The 19,635-nt window shown below is 44.7% G+C and overlaps 1 protein-coding gene across 1 annotated transcript in view; it reads right to left on the reverse strand.

Moving 5' to 3' along the window:
- Positions 1 to 8,064: 8,064 nt before the first annotated feature.
- LOC138798726 (pendrin-like) overlaps positions 8,065 to 19,635 on the reverse strand; it is a 41,031-nt gene continuing 29,460 nt past the window's right edge. The window contains exons 16-21 of the mRNA XM_069979293.1: positions 13,147 to 13,242; positions 11,996 to 12,238; positions 11,836 to 11,890; positions 10,856 to 11,001; positions 10,612 to 10,695; positions 8,065 to 8,448 (exon numbers count right to left, since the gene is read on the reverse strand). Of these exons, the coding sequence (XP_069835394.1) occupies positions 8,425 to 8,448; positions 10,612 to 10,695; positions 10,856 to 11,001; positions 11,836 to 11,890; positions 11,996 to 12,238; positions 13,147 to 13,242 (648 nt within the window). The 3' untranslated portion in view covers positions 8,065 to 8,424. The remainder of the gene's footprint in view (positions 8,449 to 10,611; positions 10,696 to 10,855; positions 11,002 to 11,835; positions 11,891 to 11,995; positions 12,239 to 13,146; positions 13,243 to 19,635) is intronic.

The following is a 19,635-nucleotide window of genomic DNA, read 5'->3' on the forward strand; positions in this document are numbered from 1 at the left end:
TGTTCACATAGCACTGCGCATGTACAGGAACGTAATGACGTCACTAATGTCATGGCGCTTACACCGCCATGTTTGATTCGGGCGGCCGCCAGTCCGGTACCATAGTAGACACAGTTGCTATAGTGCGCGGTGCTGTCTCTTCAGTATAAAGCAGGGCAGTGCCCAGGAAGGCTGCTACTTCTCATATGCCCGGGGTCGTTATAAGGAGCGCCTTACTATGTGCAGAAAACTGAGATCCTCTCTCTTAATTTGTGGCTCTTGTTTTGGAGAGCCTGTAGCAATGACTAGCTTCTTCCTTCTTCACCCTTCCCTGAGGCACACACTTTTTATTTTACTTTTTGTAATTTGTTTTCATCCTCACTTGTCACGAGCCATAACTTTTACTGCACCTTACAGTAATGTAGTTTGGGTTGTCAGCATAGGGCAAGGCAGGAGTTTGCGCCATTGGTCCACAGGTTAAGGGGTCGCAATACTTATTTCTCCAGTCCAGTATTAAATCGCTTTTCCCTGCGTTTGCTAATGCTGTACCCTCATATACGACCCAGCTGGATCCATACCAATACAATCCCCGCTTTTTAAAGGAGAAGTCTGGCAAAATTTTTTATTAAAGTATTGGATTGCCTCCCAAAAGTTATACAAATCCCCAAAATACACTTATTACGGGAAATGCACATAAAGTGCTTTTTACCCTGCACTTACTACTGCATCAAGGCTTCACTTCCTGGATAACATGGTGATGTCCCTTCCTGGATAAAATGGTGATGTCACTTCCTGGATAACATGGTGATGTCACGACCCGACTCCCAGAGCTGTGCGGGCTGTGGCTGCTGGAGAGGACGATCGCAGGGGAGGGACACTGAGCATCCCTCTGCCATCATCCTCTCCAGCAGCCACAGCCCGCACAGCTCTGGGAGTCAGGTTGTGACATCACCATTTTATGCAGAAAGTGACATCACCATATTATCCAGGAAGTGAAGCCTTGATGCAGTAGTACGTGCAGGGGAAAAAAGCATTTTATAAGCATTTCCCGTAATAAGTGCATATTGGTGATTTGTATAACTTTTGGGGGGGCGATAAAATACTTTAATAAAAATTTCCACCGGACTTCTCCTTGAAGTGAACCTCCTGTCACTTTTCTTACTCCCTGCCAATTTCTTCCCCTCTCTGAGCCACCCCTGTACCCCATCTGTGCTTCCACATAGTCTCCCTATACCCTTCCCCAGGCCATCACTATTCCATTCCTTTCCCTTCCTCAGGCCGCCTTATACCCCTCTCCAAGTCACCATAGACCCTAACCCTTCTTTAGGTCACCATAGACCTAGCCTTCCGCAGGCCACCCTATACCCTACCCTTCCTCAGGTTACCATAGACTCTACCCTTCTCGGGGCCAGTTCACACCCTACTCTTCATGGTCACCTTATGCCCTAAAAGCCATAAACATCTGAATTACATGTCTTATGCTCTGTAATAAAAGAAAATGCTCTTTTTTACTGCTGTAGAAGTACTTTTTTACTGTGCTGTCTGTATACTGCTTGTATTCCAGTGAGGGGAAATTTTATTATACACAGATTCTGTTAGAACCAAGAGAGACCCAAACCTAGATGGCACCTAAATGTTCATGGCCACCACAGATCTGGTGAATGTATGCTGCTCTGGTACACAGAATGTCTTACACATCACTACAAAAATGTAAACTGCTCCCATGGCTTTAGGCCCCATACACATATCCGTGTGGGATCCTTGCTGCAAAAAATAATGGCTGCCATAATACAGCCCACATTTGCGGCTCCTTTATTTTGAATGAAGGGGTCCGTGCCATTGCAGACAGGTACCCATCCTCATGAAGGATACATACATAGTCATGTTAGTAGCTGCAAGTCCGTGGCTATGAGTGAGACTGCAGATGTGTAAATGTGGCCTTAGAGTTGGTGGTTCATGGGCAAGTGGTTCTTGTATATGGACACTTTAGCAGCTCATCTCCATTGAAGTAGAGGCTACCACACACCCCCTGAGGGCAGGTGTGGAATTGCTTCTAACTCTGTACAACACCTTTAACGCGACTCTATACCCACAAACTACTTCTACCTTCGGATAGCTGCTTTTAATCCAAGATCTGTCCTGGGGTCCGTTCGGCAGGTGATGCAGTTATTGTCCTAAAAAACAACTTTTAAACTTGCAGCCCGTGCCAAACGGGAGTATCTGTGCCCTAACTTTGCACCACCCCTCCGTCCCTCCTCCCCGCCCTCTTTATCATTAGGAGTGCCACTGGAACATTTTCTCCATGCTAAACACTGCACAGGTGCTTAATGATCCAGCCCATGTGCCAGGCTGACACAGGTGTTGAATAGGAGACAATCTGCCTGGAGCATTCCTAATGATGAAGAGGGTGGGGAGGAGGGACGGAGGGGTGGTGCAAAGTTAGGGCACAGATACTCCCGTTTGGCACGGGCTGCAAGTTTAAAAGTAGTTTTTTAGGACAATAACTGCATCACCTGCCGAACGGACCCCAGGACAGATCTTAGATTAAAAGCAACTATCCGAAGGTACAAGTGGTTTGGGGGGGGGGGCAGATTGTGGGTACAGAATCGCTTTAAATGATCATTGTTGTTTTAGACAACTTCCCTCTGGTTTATAGTCTATGTGACTCCTAACATATTTGCAGATCACTTCATTAATCCTAGAAAGAAGTCCTATAGTCTTGTCAACTAGGCATGTCACATCTCTATCACATCTGCTGTCCATTTCCTGTTGTCAGAGGAATTCTGTCTCTAGTAACAGAGAAATCAGTGCAGAACACAGGAAGCGAGGGAAGGCTTAGCTTGTGCTCTGTGCAGGAAAAAAGGAAATGCTGCATATCTTCAATCTGTGGGCCTGCCTGCCTCTTCCTGAAGGATCAACGTTCTGCTTGGAGGGTAAATAACAGCCCCCCTCTCATCTCAGTAGCAGTTCAGTGTGTAGTACAACTCCCTACTTGCTTTTGCTGCTGTTTCTTTCATTCCTGCTTACATAGCACCTTGCAAAGTCAGTGCATTAGTAACCCTTCTCCCCTTCATGCTATCTATAGTAGTCTACTTTAAAACCCCCTACCATGGGGCCAGACTGTTTAGTTCAGTACACTTTCACCAGTACTGTCATGGCATAGCAGTAAGGATTCTGTGCGGTGCTTTGATTGGCCAGTCATATAGGGGAGGAAGTAACTATGCTGGTATGACTGCCAAACACCCCAGCTCTGGACCTGCCCCTAAAATGGAAAGAGTGAACAATAGTATGGAGGCTGCTCACATGGGCTCAGCAGTAGCAGCGAGAGTACTAAACCATCTTGTCACACCTCCGAACACTTTATTAAATAGATGTATCCAGTAGCGCATTACAATAGGTCCGTTTCGGGCGGTAGCCTGGGGCCCTGAGCTCCTGGGGGGTCCTTGGCCACCCAAAAAGACTTATACTTTCAGTGGTGTATTGTCTCCTGGCTACATTTCTGCCATGATCTGCAAAAATTCGCAAATCAGGGCATCATGACATTATCTATTTTGTACTATGAACACCATGCTAGTGCTGCCATAGTTACAGTGGGGTGGGGGGGGGGCAAGGCTTGGTAAACAGCCCAGGGCCTATCGTAAAGTTAATCTGCCCCTGGATGTATCTGTTAAATGTATTTGCAATTATAATGCTGCGTTTACACGGAACCATTATCGTTCGAATTTTCGCAATAACAATCGCATTTAAGCGATAATCGCTCCGTGTAAACACAGCTGTAGTGAACAAGGGGTTATTGGTTGTTTGTGATCTGCCCACCAATGGGAGCTGTTCTTCACCTTCACCTATCTCTATCCTCCTTTCTCTTTGCACTCTCTTCTCCACCACTCAAAGGAGCTTTTACACACCATGTAGGAAGTTGTCACATGGGGAAAGCAAGTGACTTACACTAGTTAGTTAATCTCTGTTTTTTGTAGAGGCAAGACACACAGACCAGAGTCTCCTGCAGAGTTTAGCCAGGAGCCTGGCTCTGCCAGGTTCCCCCTCTGGGACGGACGCTCATGGGAAACACAGAGACTCTTTTCTTCTCTAGAGCAACACCTATTCTTACTATGCAGTGCTAAACACCAACAGAGAGGACAAGTCAGGGATCACCCCAACCCACGTTGTAAACAACTCAAACACAGTGCAGGACAGTAACCTACAAGCTAGGGGAACTGATCCAGATAGAGCAAAGCAGCTAAGAGCCTACATACTCTATCTCGCAATGCAGGTGAAACCAGATAACTTTGGACACCTTGCTCAACTCAGGTAACAAGCACTGTGGCTTGTGTCACCTTGGTAGGACGGGTCACCCGACAGTGCAGGGCAACAGGTGGTTATAGCGACAAAGGCTGAAACAAGGGCACAAGTATTCTTCTTCTCCTAAGTATTCTCAAGTATTCTACTTCTAAAGTTCCGGCAGAGCACAATACTACATTGGGTTGGGACTCTCAAGACAAACTCCTCTTCACTACTCTAGACTGTCATAACCTACTCCTCTCCACTTCTCTGAACTTACTCTTCCTTCTCAGCACGCAACCAAGTCAGCACTGCTATTCTACCTCTACAGTTCTCAGCGCAGATCTAGTCCAGTCAAGTCAAAAGTCCATTGTCTGCTTGTATGCTAAAGTATTTCTTCAGTAAAGAAGAGTTTATTTATTTTACCGGGACTCAGTGATTATTGCACAAGCACCCACACAGCAGCTACACTGTCCTTGGTTCATCTTCGCGTTCTGTGGGTGGCGGTACTGACAGCCCGGTTGGGTCATATCTCCACTCCAGACCACCGTGATAAGCGCCCAAGGGACCCATCACAACCCGGCAGGTCACCGACTACAGGAGAAAGGGTATAGCCAGCCACAAAAAAATAAAAGCAGGTGTGCCTCATACCTGTGAGCTGAATAAGCACTAGCGTCATGACAGTTTAACATCTGGCTGAGCTATACTCCACCGACCAACCACCATTGTAGTGGAGTCACACCGTACCATCTAGCAGGTGACTGGTCGCGGCTGCCACAACACAACACGGCAGCCCACCACCACAATTGCATCTTTAATGGCAAATAAATTAGGCTATGTTCCATGGTGTCCAAGAGGCAATGATTCTTAGCTGTGCTTCACATCATCATACAGGATATAAATTTGGACACAATACAAAGGTGGTATCAGCTGGTTCATATAAAATATCACAGCCGATTCATATAAGAATACAGAGATCAGCCATAACATTAAGGGTACAAACCCACAAACCCACAGCAGATTTGAAGCAGATTTGGTGGTGCAGATTTGATGCTGTGTTCAGTTATTTAGATCTAATCTGCTGCGTATTTGCTGCGTATCACAGCAGTAAATAAACTGCGTATACGGTGTGTGGGTTTGTACCCTAAGGATACAAACCCACACACCGTATAAGCAGCGTATTTACTGCTGCGATACGCAGCACATACGCAGCAGATACGCAGCAAATACGCAGCAGATTAGATCTAAATAACTAAACACACCATCAAATCTGCTGCGTATCTGCTGCGTATACGGTGTGTGGGTTTGTACCCTAAAGACAAATTATCAGCAGGCTAGCAGACTTCCCAGTACATCCCAACGCCCATCCAGCAGCTGCTTTAGGAATGCCCCCTCATCTATATTTATTGCCTTCCTGAGCCCTGGGATGCAAGATCCCGCATGAGCACACCAACTTCTGCTTGGTGGCCCTGCAAAGTTAGTGCACAGAATTGTGCAGATAGGCATCAGTGGATTCAGGGGAAATAGCTATATAAGAGGATTAGTGCATTGAACCTGCCCCTAATTTCCCTTTAAGTGGGTTTTGCAACATAACCAAAAACAAATAACCAAAACAAGTAAATGCGACACAATAACGAAAGAGACATTACTTAATTCTAGTTATATATTTATTTATTTAAAATATATATAAATTTAAACATTTTTGTGATTAGATGTGTCCCGTATGAGGTCAGAAAAGTCTTATGGTGGGCATCATTTATATTTGCACAATATAGTTTCTCTATAACAGAGGCACAATAGAAAACAGCCAGGATGACGTCACTGTCAGAGCTATATTGGCTTTAGTTTGTTGTTGTTTGACTGCAGTCCTAGCAATTACATGATCCCTGGACCAACAAAAGCAGCAGGAGTCATTAAGCAAATTGTATACAGAGAAAGGCAGAAACAATTGAAAAAAACAAACAAAAAAAAAAACGGTCAGGTGGCTGACCTGTGATCTCGGACAGTCAGGCCCTTGATCTGATGATCCTTCGTGCAGCCACTGGTGGGCTCTTACAACAAAACAGAGAAAGTTCCCTAAATAGCCACTATATGGTGACCACTAAAGGGGTTTTCCCATCTCAACTACTGGATATATAAATTTGCAGGGTTTATCGAGGTGAATATTTTTGCTAATACATTTATTTAGCAAACTTGTCTCCTTCTACTGATATGCTGCTCTTCCATAGTATACATTCTACTTGAATGTTATCCCTAAACATCTATATCAGTAGCAATAGAGCAAATTCCTGGCAGCAACCAAATGGGACAGGAAAGAAGCTTCCAAACGAGCCTGGCGCAGGTTGGTTCCTATCCCAGTTGGTTGCTGCTGGGAATTTGCTCTATTGCTACTGTCTTCACCTCCCGGTTTATCCGTGAGGCACCTGTAGTATATAGTATTGTACCTACTATGCACAACCTGTACAGGTGAGCATACACTCTGTTCACCTCTTCTGCATATTTTGAGCTGACCTTAATTACTGCACTAGAAGGCGCCCCGCTTCTGTCTTTGTGTTTTTTAAACATCTATATTAAAACTTTATGTGTAACAGGCAGACTACTGGTTTTAGAGCAGAGTGGTGGTAAGTGACCTAGACAACAGGCTGTCAACAATGGGAGGCTAAGATAGGACATGTTAGGAGAGGAAGGCAAGCTTGTTAAGGACAGCCAAACATGCATGTGTTCCCTATGGGGAGGAGATGGGTAATCCGCAAACAGACAGCTCTGGCGCTGGCCTATTCCTCCAAGATTAAAAGGGTTGGGTAATGAAAACCCATCACACCCCACCCATATCTCCATCACACCCAACCCTTCTCTCCACTGACATGCACGAACATTTGTGTGTTTTTTATGGGGAGGGGTAATATACAGACAGCTCTGGCACCAGCCTGCCCCTCTGAGAAAAGGGTTGGGCTGTGAAAATTTATCACATCCAACCCTCATCTCCACTGTCGGTGGAGAGTTGAGAGACATCCATACAGCTCATACCGTCATCTGTGCCAGCGGTGGGTCCTGCTCACATCAGTATGAGGTGTATGGGCACCCCAAGGAATCAAACACCTTTGAGAAGGGCCAAATTGTGATGACTGGGTCAGAGTATCTGGAAAATGTCAGGTCTTATGGATTGTTCCTGGTAAACAGTGATGAGTACTTACCAAAAGTGGTCCTAAAAAGGACAACTAGTGAACCAGCAACATGGTTATTATGGGCGCCTGATCCAATTCCACAGAGGAGCTGCTGTATCACAAATTGTTGACAACTTTAATTCTAAGTATGATAGAAAGGTATCATAACACACAGCAGATCACAACTTCCCCTATATAGGGCCTTGTAGCGTAAGACTGGTCAGATTTTTGTTGACCTGGTGCCAGGTAGCGCGGGACACCTTCGGAGGTCTTATGACTTTAAAAGTTCTAAAGATTAGAGCTGCTTTGGTGGCACGGAGACTTACGTAATATTAGGTGGCTGTAATGCTTATGGCTGATCAGCAAAGCCTCCTTATATTATAAAGTGCATATTTGTAAAGTGAAGCCATTCATTGGATACATGGATATGAACTAGAGAATAATATAGCCTGATGTGTGCGCTAGAACCTGATGCCTAATAACATATGGGATATACGTTATAGTCAACCACTTCTCTAGCCAGAATAGTCATGACTAACATAGAAACATAGCTTGTTGGGACACCTTACCACCTACCTGACTATAGCTTAACTCACTATATCAAGTAGATACAGTGTAGGAGACAGAACCGGCCTAGTCCTATAGGTTAGCTGGCTTAGTCTAGTTTATCTAACTAAAATGACAGCAAATATGCATATGCTGATTAGGAGGCTATACAATAAGAGGCAAATACACTTTGAGGACATATGAGACAACCTTGTCCCAAGTGATCTGTTCATGTTTACAGAATAACATAACATATGTCACAGTCGATAGATTCGTCCACATCTGTGGACTGGAAATTGCTCAGGGCCTTCTGGAGAGATCCGGCCAATGGGACTTGGTTGATCCCAGTGTGTAGCTTGAATGGTGGTCTTATTCTCGGCAGAGGTTAAATAGATATCATTTACTGCAGAGTCCAGAATAAGTGACGAATTATTAACAGCAACAGCCTTTGTTTCCTTCAGAATGCCAGCGCTCTCATTGCCTGTCAAGTAAGCATAGTCTATTAGTCCATAAATCCCACCAACAATAATAAACATATCAGAGACACCACGACCACTGATCTTGAAGCATATAAGCCATTGCATTTCAAAATGAAATAAAGGCTCAGATACCACTTAAATGAAGAGTATAGGTGAGCAGGTACCCATCCATCCATTCATCCATCCATTCTTTCCAGTGGTAGGGGCCATCAAGAAACCAGAATTTTATGTATTGTTTTCTCCTTCATTTTTTCTTTTATCATTATTATAATTATTATTACTTTTTTTTTTGCTCTCATATTTTTTCAGACCTTGTTTAATGGTTTGTCTGCAGGGCTAGCTTAAAGGGAACCTGTCACCCCCCGTGCCGGGGTGACAGGCTCCCGACCCCCCGTTAGAACCCCCTATACTTACCTCATCCCGCCGGGTCCCGCTTCTGGATTCGGTCGGGTCCCGGAGATCTCAGCCGCTGCAGCCCGGCGCGCGCGCTGACAGATGAGTCCAACGCTCATAGAGAATGATGGAGCGCTGGACTCTCCTGTCATTCTCTATGGGTGTTGGACTCATCTCTCAGCGCGCGCGCCGGGCTGCAGCGGCTGAGATCTCCGGGACCCGACCGAATCCAGAAACGGGACCCGGCGGGATGAGGTAAGTATAGGGGTCTCTAACGGGGGGTCGGGAGCCTGTCACCCCGGTACGGGGGGTGACAGGCTCCCTTTAAAGAGTCACAGTCGTTACATTTTTTTTTGCAGAAATCAATAGTCTAGGCGATTTAAAGAAACTTTGTAATTGGGTTTATTGGTAGAGATGAGCGAACCTCGAGCATGCTCGAGTTCATCTGAACCCGTGCGTTCGGCATTTGATTAGCAGTGGCTGCTGAAGTTGGATAAAGCTCTAAGGTTGTCTTGAAAACATGGATACAGCTAGAGATGAGCGAACCGGGTTCTGGTCGATCCGAACCCGAACTTTCGGCATTTGATTAGCGGGGGCTGCTGAACTTGGCTAAAGCTCTAAGGTTGTCTGGAAAACATGGATACAGCCAATGACTATATCCATGATTTCCACATAGCCTTAGGGCTTTATCCAAGTTCAGCAACCACCGCTAATCAAATGCCGAACGTTCGGATTCGGATCGACTCGAGCATGCTCGAGGTTCGCTCATCTCTAGATACAGCCTATGACTATATCCATGCTTTCCACATAGCCTTAGGGCTTTATTCAACTTCAGCAGCCCCCGCTAATCAAATGCCAAACACTCAGGTTCGGATGAACTCGAGCATGCTCGAGGTTCGCTTATCTCTATTTATTAGGCAAATATGCCATTATCTGCATTTAAGTTTACTTTTCCCAGGTCTCCCCTCCTCTCCTTTCTGTCATCCACTGCTCAGAATCAGGAAATCTCGACTCTTTTACATCAGTTGGATCCTGTCTGTGCTATGGAGAGGGAAGGGGGGAGGAGGAAGGAGGGGGATTAGTCGGCAGCAGAGAGCAGAGAACAAAGGATTACACTGCAGGGAGACGCTGAAAGCCTCTATTTAGAGGTCAGAGAGGTCAGTGCTGATGTCAGAGGAGAGAGCCTGGTGATGTAGCTGTAAATTAACTTTTTGTTGTCCTGTTTTGGTGCCTCATCTCCCCCCACCCCTGCCCTTTCCATAAAGAACAACGAAGACATGGGGAGAGTTTCAAACTGCTTTCTCATGATAAAAAGGCATTTTTCGCCTAATAAACCCAATTACAAAGTTTTTTAAAATCGCCTGTACTATTGATTTCTGCAAAAAAAATTTAAACGACAGTGACACTTTAAGCGGGGGGCAAACTGGACAACTGAACAGGACCCCTAAGGTTTGGGATAGCAGACTTTTGGCCAGGTAAACCAGATCCCTAGAGGAACTCCAGTTTCAACTGTTAACCTGTCCTCTGGACGCCATACAGTTAAAAAAAAGGCATGGACTCCAAAGTAGAGACTGCACTGATATTGCTGATCGTTCACCACTAGTATCTCCTGACAGTCTGGGGACAGTCTGGGGAGGGTGCAAGTGGGGAGTGGTAGCAATAAGGTCATTTGAATTCCTACTAATTTTTCCCACACAGACATAGAAAAATATTCTTGTAAAAAATTATGTTGGAAAAACCTAAAATAAGAAACAACATAAAATAAGTCTCACCTCATCTGGTTCTTGTAGGTCCCGGTATGCTGGATCTATAATCAGATGTTCGTATGGATATTTTGATTCTTTCATTAGTGAAATCTTGGGAGAAAAAAAATACGCATTTTCATTAGTTTATAATTTAGACAGTCAATACATAGCACAATCCATCATGGTTGGGCAGCTGCGATTGCAGCTTCATCACATTGCCCCCTTATGATTTACAGATCTTAAACAGGTTTTCTAGTCCAAGCTTTTATACCTTCTCCAGCAGAGGATCATGTCCGTCCTTGAATTTCTGTACATGTTCTATGTGTAAGACCGCATCATGAACAGTAAGGAAAAAGAGATCAGGCTTTATTGTGTCATCAAAGAAAGAGCAGATCTCCAGCTTCTTAAACATGTTATCTGAGGAAGGGAAAGGTGGGGTTATTCCTGAATTACCAGGTTGTCTTACATGACTATGAGGCTATAATATGATTTTATTTGAGGATCTAAACCTTCGATAATTTATTCCCTAGAAAATAACAAATTTAATGTCCTACTGATGCTATGATGATAAAGGTTTTCACTTCCATGGAATTCTCACCAAGGACACCTGACCCACTGTAAAATGAAACACAGCACCTTGAGGCCCACCCAATGCTAAACTAATCAGTGACTTTGTTTTTTTTTTACTTAAAGGGGTTGTTAGATTTGCACATACTCTGTTAGGGAATTCTGAGATACTTGACAAATGTTCATTGTTCGGGACCCTCGTTGCTTAACCTGAGTGGTAAGTAGTTACACTAAGTATCTCTCGCTCTGAAGGACCCGTCCTTACCTACATTTTATGTACAACTCTTTGATTTAAAAGACAACGGCGTATCTCTTAAAATACCCCTCTCACCTCTCTCTCACCTCTCACTCCCGCCTCCAAGACTTCTCTCGTGCTGCACCAGTTCTCTGGAACTCCCTACCCAAAGACCTCAGACCTATTTCTAACACCCCCAGTTTCAAGCGTGCCCTGAAGACTCATCTCTTCAGGTGCGCTTATAACATTTCCTAATCTCATTTCCCGCTCTGCTATCCCTTCTGCATCCTCTCTATAACCTCTTTATTGCCACCTACTTCGTACTTGCTATTTTCCCCATATATAACATGATTTCTGGGGCAACTTTATTGTAATTACCAACGGATCCATCTAAGAAGTAGGAATTGTCTACAGTGAAGAACCCCTTTAAAGTACATCGGCATATTTACCGTCACAAGCAGCGATGTACGGTTCTACATCAATCCTCTTAAATTCTTTAAATATCTGTTGAAGAAAATGTGTAGATTGAGTAGATTCCATTACATAGAAGATTAGGCATGTTCTGATAGTTGACATCACACAGGCATAATACGAATAATCTGAAATTACCAGCTTTAGAACTTTCACAGCCACCACATCAAGGAAGGTTATCTGACTAAAGTCAAAAATAATGCTGTGGATGGAAACTTTCGGGACGGAGACTTTAACAGGCAGCTCTGAGTTCCAGTCTACTTGAATCTCAACTTCCCTTGACTTAATGCCATCATCATATTCAGGTCCTTGAGGATCCTCAATATCATCTTCTGACTCATAGCCAATGTTGTCCACTCCCACTGGACTGATAACACCGTTCTGAAAATGACATAGACAACGATGTATTCATAACTCGTACTAATATATGTTAAACGGATGAGGCCTGAAAAAATACAAATAATGTACTACAAAAATATATTTCCAATAGTAAAGGGTGTTACTGAAAGAGGGGGGGGGGGATATGGGATGTAAACCCTATCCCCATCGGTAAAGCCTGACCCTTATTTTGGGGTACCCACCTCCTTAAAAGGGGCCCCCCAACCATGCTGGCAGTCCTTTCCTCCACTATATGCAGGCATAAAATAACGGAATAGAAGATAGAGAAGATAATGGCGACTAGATATACGACAAGATGAATGACTAGACATATTCTGTGGTTCCTTAGGTTCCAATGCACTTCCCCTGTCTTAAATTTTACAGGTTCATCAGGGAACAAAGAAAACATAAAAGTATATCATAGCAATGCATCGGATAAAGAGGTTCTCTGGTTAAAGGTGTAAAAAAAAAAAAAAAAACAGGACGGGCAGGGGGTGGTGAGAAGAAGTAATACTTACCTGTCCCAGTGCCCCACAGCAGCAGCTCCACTGTTCACTGTCAGCCTCTAGTCTCCTGAATCTCCTTGGTTCCTGTGGTAGCCTGACTGCCATCTCAGTCAGTCAGTGACTGCAAAGGTGTCCTTTGCCCGGAGCATCCCTTTAAGTAGGTAATACCCACTGCATACTAGAATACCTTAAAAGACCTGCCGCTTTAGGGTTATTCCAACTCAGTTGTCTAGCCACCACAATTTAGTTTTTGGCAAAGTCACTCAACATTCTTGTCTATTTTTCCTGCTTCCAACACACCAACTATAGAAACCTCCCCTACTATTCTCTCCCGACTTCCTACACTCTATTGTTCTAGCTTCCAATCAGGACACTTGGTGGGAGAACTTTTAAGTATGAGCTCACCTTTGTAGTTGTCAGCTGTCCTTTCTTTATAAGTTTGTGGATTTTCCCCAAAGCTTTTGTCCTTTTTGTAAAAACTCTGACAGAATCGAATCCAACCTTCAAAGAAAGAATTTTTAAGTAGTAAGTCGTACACCCAGGACAGGTTTTGTTCCTTAAAGGGGCTGTCTGGTTTAAAAAACCTATTCCAAAACCTATTGTCACGCCCTAACTTTATGTGTGGTTGTGTATGGTGCAAAGAACAGCACATAGAGTAAGGGGGTTGACAGTATTATTTTATGTTTACGCACTTATGAGTTTACATGGGTCTTTAGAAGGGGAACCTCTGTTTATTAGCTACAAGGGAGAGCAAATTGTGTCTGTTTCCTGTTGCCAAGCACTTCCTGATTGCATTTTGACACATAGGAATTGCCTACTCAGCCAATCACTAACCATAGTGATGACCAGCATGAGACAGTGATTGGCTGAATGGACGTTTTGTATGTGTCAAGACCCATTCAAGAAGCACTTGACCGAGGGGTTAAGCTCGGTCACTGGCAGAATACTGGGGGGCAGGTGAGTACCAGTGTTTTTAACTTTTCTTCAGCATGAGCACTTTTAAATATAAAATATGTATTTGGACAACCTCTATAAGGCTGTGTCAGAGCCTAATTGAATAAGTGGGCTCTGCAATTACCAGACTTCATTATTGGTGTTTTCCTGGTCTTAGGCTATGCCATGCGGGTTTTCACTATTTTTGCTGCAATTCCGGCAAAATGGCGGCAAAATTATGGCTATTTTACTGTGAAATTGCAAAATTATGGCAAAAAAGCACCAATTAACCCTAATTAAACATGCATTACATGCTATGTGTGAACATAGCTTAAAATATCAGCCTGATGATGCTGACTAAAGGTGCGTTTACACGTAACGATTATCGTACAAATTTGCGCGATAGCGATCGAATTCGAACGATAATCGTACGTGTAAACGCAGCGAACGATCAAACGACGAACGATACATCGCTCATTTTGATCTTTCAACATGTTATCAAATCGTCGTTCGCAAAAAATTCGCAAATCGTTCCGTGTGAACAGTCGTTCGCCGATTTAACCAATGTGTGAGATAGGCTTAACCCCTTAAGGACAGAGCCTGAAATGGCCTTAATGACAGAGACAAATTTTATGAATATGACCAGTGTCACTTTATTCATTAATAACTTCGGGATGCTTTTACCTATCCGGCTGATTCTGAGATTGTTTTCTCGTGACATATTGTACTTTACATTTCTGGTAAATTGGAGTCGATAATCATAACAAATCTTTATGAAAAAAACCCAAATAATGTGAAAAAATGTGAAAAACTGCATTTTTCCAACTTTGAAACTTTTTTGCGTATACAGAAAGTGGTTATACCACATAAATTATATATTAAATAGCATTAGCAACATGTCTACTTTATGTTGGCGGCATTTATTAAACGATCTTTAATTTTTTTTAGACAATAGGAAGCTTAAAACATTAGCAGCAAATTTCCAAATTTTCAGTAAAATTTCAAAATCAGATATTTTTAGGGACCTGTTCAGGTTTAAAGTGTATTTGAGGGGACTGTGTGTTAGAAAGCCCCACGAAGCACCCCATTTCAGAAACTGCACCCCCCACACTCTGCAAAAGCATATCCATAAAGTGTTTTAACCCTTTAGGGGAGTCACAGAAATAAAAGCTAAGTGTGTAAGAAATTTGAAAATTTTAATTTTCTGTGCAGAGATTTTATTGTAATCCAATATTTTTCATAATTATAAACCTATTACCAGAGAAATGCACCCCAATAATTATTGTCCCGTTTCTGCAGTTTATAGAAATACCCCATATGTGGCCCTATTGCGCTATTTGACGCAACCACAAGCCTCAGATATAAGGGAGCGCCTAGTGAATTTCAACGCCTCCGTTATATTTGGTCATTTCTGACTGTACCACTTCAGGTTGGCAGAGGCTCTGGGGTGCCAAAACCTAAAAAACACCCCTAAAGGGACACCATTTAGAAAACTTCACCCCTCAAGGAATGTAACAAGGGGTGCGGTGAGCATCTGGACCCCACAGGTGCTTCACAGATTTTCCGAACAATATGGCGTGAAAAAAGAAAAATGTATTTTTTACACTAAAACGTTGTTCTAGCCTTCAATTTTTCATTTTCTTAAAGGGATAAGAGGAAAAAAAAGACACAAAATGTGTAGCGCAGTTTCTCCCGAGTACGGAAATACCCCACATGTGGCGATAAAGTGCCAAGGGGGCGCAGGACGAGCCTCCAAAGGGAAGGAGCGCCAATTGGCTTTTGGAAGCTGAATTTCACTGGAAAGGATTTCAAGGGCCATGTCGCATTTACAGAGCCCTCGTGCTGCCAAGACACTGGAAACCCCCCACAAGTGACCCCATTCTGGAAACTATACCCCTCAAGGAATCTAACAAGGGGCACAGTGAGCATATGGACCCCACTGGTGACGGGCACAAATGTGGAACAATGTGACGTAAAAGTAAAAAATTTCATTTTTTCACTTTCATGGCACAAATGTGCCCGTCATCAAGGGGTCCATATCCTCACTGCACCCCTTGTTAGATTCCTTAAGGGGTGCAGTTTCCAGAATGGGGTCACTTGTGGGGGGTTTCCAGTGTTTTGGCAGCACGAGGGCTCTGTAAATGCGACATGGCGTTCATCATCCATTCTAGCCAAATCCAACCTCCAAAATCCAAATGGCGCTCCTTCCCTTCGGAGGCTTGCCCTGCGCCCACATGGCGCTTTATGTCCACATGTGGGGTATTTACGGACTCGGGGGAAATTGCTCTACACATATTGTGTGTTTTTTTCTCTTTTAACCCCTTGTGAAAATGATAAATTCAAGGTTAAACCAACATTATAGTGTAAAAAATGTAATATTTCATTTTCACGCCACATTGTTCCACATTTGTGCCCGTCACCAGTGGGGTCCATATGCTCACTACACCCCTTGTTACATTCCTTGAGGGGTGTAGTTTCCATAATGGGGTCACTTGTGGGGGGGTTCAACTGTCTTGGCAACACAGAGGCCTTTTGAATGCAACATGGCCCCTTAAAATCCATTCCATCCAAATCCAGCCTTCAAAAACGAAATGGCGCTCCTTCCCTTCGGAGGTTTACCCTGCACCCGAATGGCGCTTTATGTACACAAGTGGGGTATTTCCGTACTCAGGGGAAATTGCTCTACACATTTAGTGTTTTTTTTTATCTTTTAGCCCCTTGTGAAAATGAAAAAATCATGACAAGATTAATGATTTAGAGTAAAAATTTTACAAAAATTACACTAAATGTTGGTCTAGCCTTGATTTTTTCCATTTCCACAAGGGGTTAAAAAAAGAAAATTAACACAAAACGTGTAGGGTAGTTTCCCCTGATTACGAAAATACCCCATATGTGGGCATAATGTGCCATATGGGCACAGGGCAAGCCACCAAAGGGACAGAGTGCCATTTAGAGGCTGGAATGGAGGATGGAGGCCATGTCGCAATTACAAAGCTCCTGTGCTGCCAGGTCAGTAGATACCCCCGACAAGTGACCCCATTCTGGAAACTACACCCCATAAGGAAACCAACAAGGTGTACAGTGAGCATATGGACCCCACTGGTGACGGGCACATAAGTGGAACATGTGCCATGAAAATAAAAAATACAATTTTTTTCATTTTCACGTCCCAAATGTGGCCGTCACCAGGGGGCCATATCCCCGCTGCCCCCCTTCTTAGATTCCTTATGGGGTGTAGTTTCCAGAATGGGGTCACTTGTGGGGGGTTTCTACTGTCCTGGCCGCACAGAGGCTTTGTAATTGCATCATGGCATCCTCTAATGGGAATGGCGGCCATACATATTTAGCTGGGGAAAAGGGACAATTATTAATTTATTTGGGGGTATTAGGCCAATTATTAGTTTATAAGGTTGGAAATGACAGGTGTCCATCAAATTCAACCTGTGTTGATCCAGAGGAAGGCAAAAAACCCTCGTAAGGCAGACGACAGTAGCCTCATCACAGGGAAAAATTCCTTCCCGACTCCATAATGGCGATCAGAATAATCCCCGGACCAACGTGACCCCTGAAATAGGAATAAGGGACAGAATTTAGATAATGTAGAACCCCAGTGACGTGTGGTGCGCCTTGGAGCGATCCAGTATGCAGAGGCCGGGGTGATCAGGACAGGCGTCACACTGGAAAATGGTGTCCTTCCTGATCCCCCTGTTACACCCCACTCTGCACTTCTTCTGGGGTCTCCTGTTTTCCAGTGTGGGGGACGTCACCTGGAAAATGTTGTCCTGGTGCGATACGGGGTCCTTCATATCCAGAAGCGCTGGGTCCGCTCCATGGCTGCTAAATATTAGGGCGCTATTACTACTTCTGATATGTTCGGATCGTGCCGCAAGCTACAGGGCAGCGAGGGACTGGAAGAGGGGGCGCTGGTATAAAAGTTATCCCCGTACGGGTGGTAACCTTTATCCAGCAGTGGGAAGATCAGTTCCCGGACGATCTTCCCACTTGTTCCGAGGATGGGGGGGGAGGGGGCATCTGGGGGCTGGATTCGGGTGTTCCTTCCTACATACACTCTAAGGGTACATGCACACTGCGGAATCGCGACAGATAACCCTTCGTGCATTCCGCAGTTGGCACCCACCGGCGGACTGATGCAGGCGCACGTCTCCGTCCGTGTCATAGACTCCATTCTATGCACAGGCGGATTCCGCTCTCCGTCCAACGTGTTCATTCTTTGGATGGACGACGGAATCCGCCCGTGCATAACATGGAGTCTATGACACGGGTGGAGACGCGCGCCTCCATCAGTCCGCCGGCGGGTGCCAGCTGCGGAATGCACAAAGGGTTATCCTTCGCCATTCCGCAGTGTGCATGTACCCTAAATCTGTAAGTGTACCCTGAGGTACGCTCACACAGTTTGTAGAATTTCACACCATACCGTCATCTCTTATTGGGACGGTACTGGCGGAAAAGACGTGTCTGGGGGGCATTGTACGCTACGCTACCCCCAGACACGTCACTGGATGATGAGGATGAATGGAGGAAAGAAGGATCCCCCCCATTCATCCTCACTGGCTGTTTCGGTGTCGGAGGCAATAATAACGTATCCCTCTGACACCGAAAACACCCTGGGGGCCATCTTTATACGGGGATTGGTATATGGGGTATGTAGTGGTGTAGTGTCAAACTTTATTCAATGTAGTGTGGTGTAATGTAGTGTTTTTAACGTGTTTTTTTTACAGTAAGTATAAAAAAAACCTACGCCAACAAAGGAGTTGCTGATAAATGCCGCACTTATGTGCGGCACTTATAAGCAGACCGTGGCAGTAGAATATAGAAAAAAAACACCCTACGCCAAAAAGGAGGAGTTGCTGATTAGCAGCGCACTTTCGTGCGATGCTGATCAACACTCAGCGGCGATAGGGTGTGGAAAATAGAAAAAAAAAATTTGGGAAAAATTTTTTTTTTTTTCTATATTCTGAATATCCCTGTAGCTGCTGATAAGTGTATTACACATATCAGCCGCTAGGGGGCAGCAGAGCGCAAAATCCGGAAAATGACGAGGCTGGAGCCGAAAATAGCCGAAAGAAGACGACGAGGACCGCCGGAAAGACCCGAAGACCGAACGGAATGACGGAGGACGCCGCGAACCCGGAAGCCGCCGATCAGGAGCCCGGGACAGGTGAGTAATGTACAAATACCTGCTCTGGACCCCTCCGCTACCTAGCAGAGGGGTCCAGGGCAGGTATTTACTATTTTGTGGGACTCTGATCGCCGTGCCACCGGCCCGATCGCCGTGAACGGCCGGCCGGCCGTTCACGGCGATCGGGCCGGTGGCACGGCGATCAACATTACTTTTTACAGTAATGGCGGTCGGTGCCGTCCTCGGACCGCCATTTTTTTCCGGGTCATCGGGTCACCGATGACCCGGAAAGGTTCCGATCAGCGCTATTGGCTGATCTGAATTGATCAGCCTATAGCGGCGATCGTAAGCACGGGGGGTGTTAACCACCCCCCGTGCCAAGAAGCTATGATGGCCTGCTATGATTTATAGCAGGCCATCTTCCCCGACCGCTGTGTGTGAACACGCAGCGATCGGGGAAACATCGGGCGTAAATTTACGCCCTGATGCGCTAAGTACCAGGGCGCCAGGGCGTAAGTTTACGCCCGATGTCGTTAAGGGGTTAAGCGTTCGCAAAACGATCGCAAAACGAATTTTCTGTACGATATATCGTACCGTCTAAACGCTGCTCGTTATGAAAAAAAAAATTGTTACTCCGACATCGTTAATCGTATGATCAGGCCAATTATCATTACGTGTAAACGCACCATAAGGGGCAAAGACCAAACATTCAATTTGGACAAAATTACAGAGCCCATATAATCAATTGGGCTCTAATTATATTAGCAAAGAAAAACAAAAAAAAAACTATGAACGCACTAACACACTGCCAGTCACTTTAC

Source organism: Dendropsophus ebraccatus, chromosome 8 (genome assembly GCF_027789765.1).
Source record: "Dendropsophus ebraccatus isolate aDenEbr1 chromosome 8, aDenEbr1.pat, whole genome shotgun sequence".
NCBI lineage: Eukaryota > Metazoa > Chordata > Amphibia > Anura > Hylidae > Dendropsophus > Dendropsophus ebraccatus.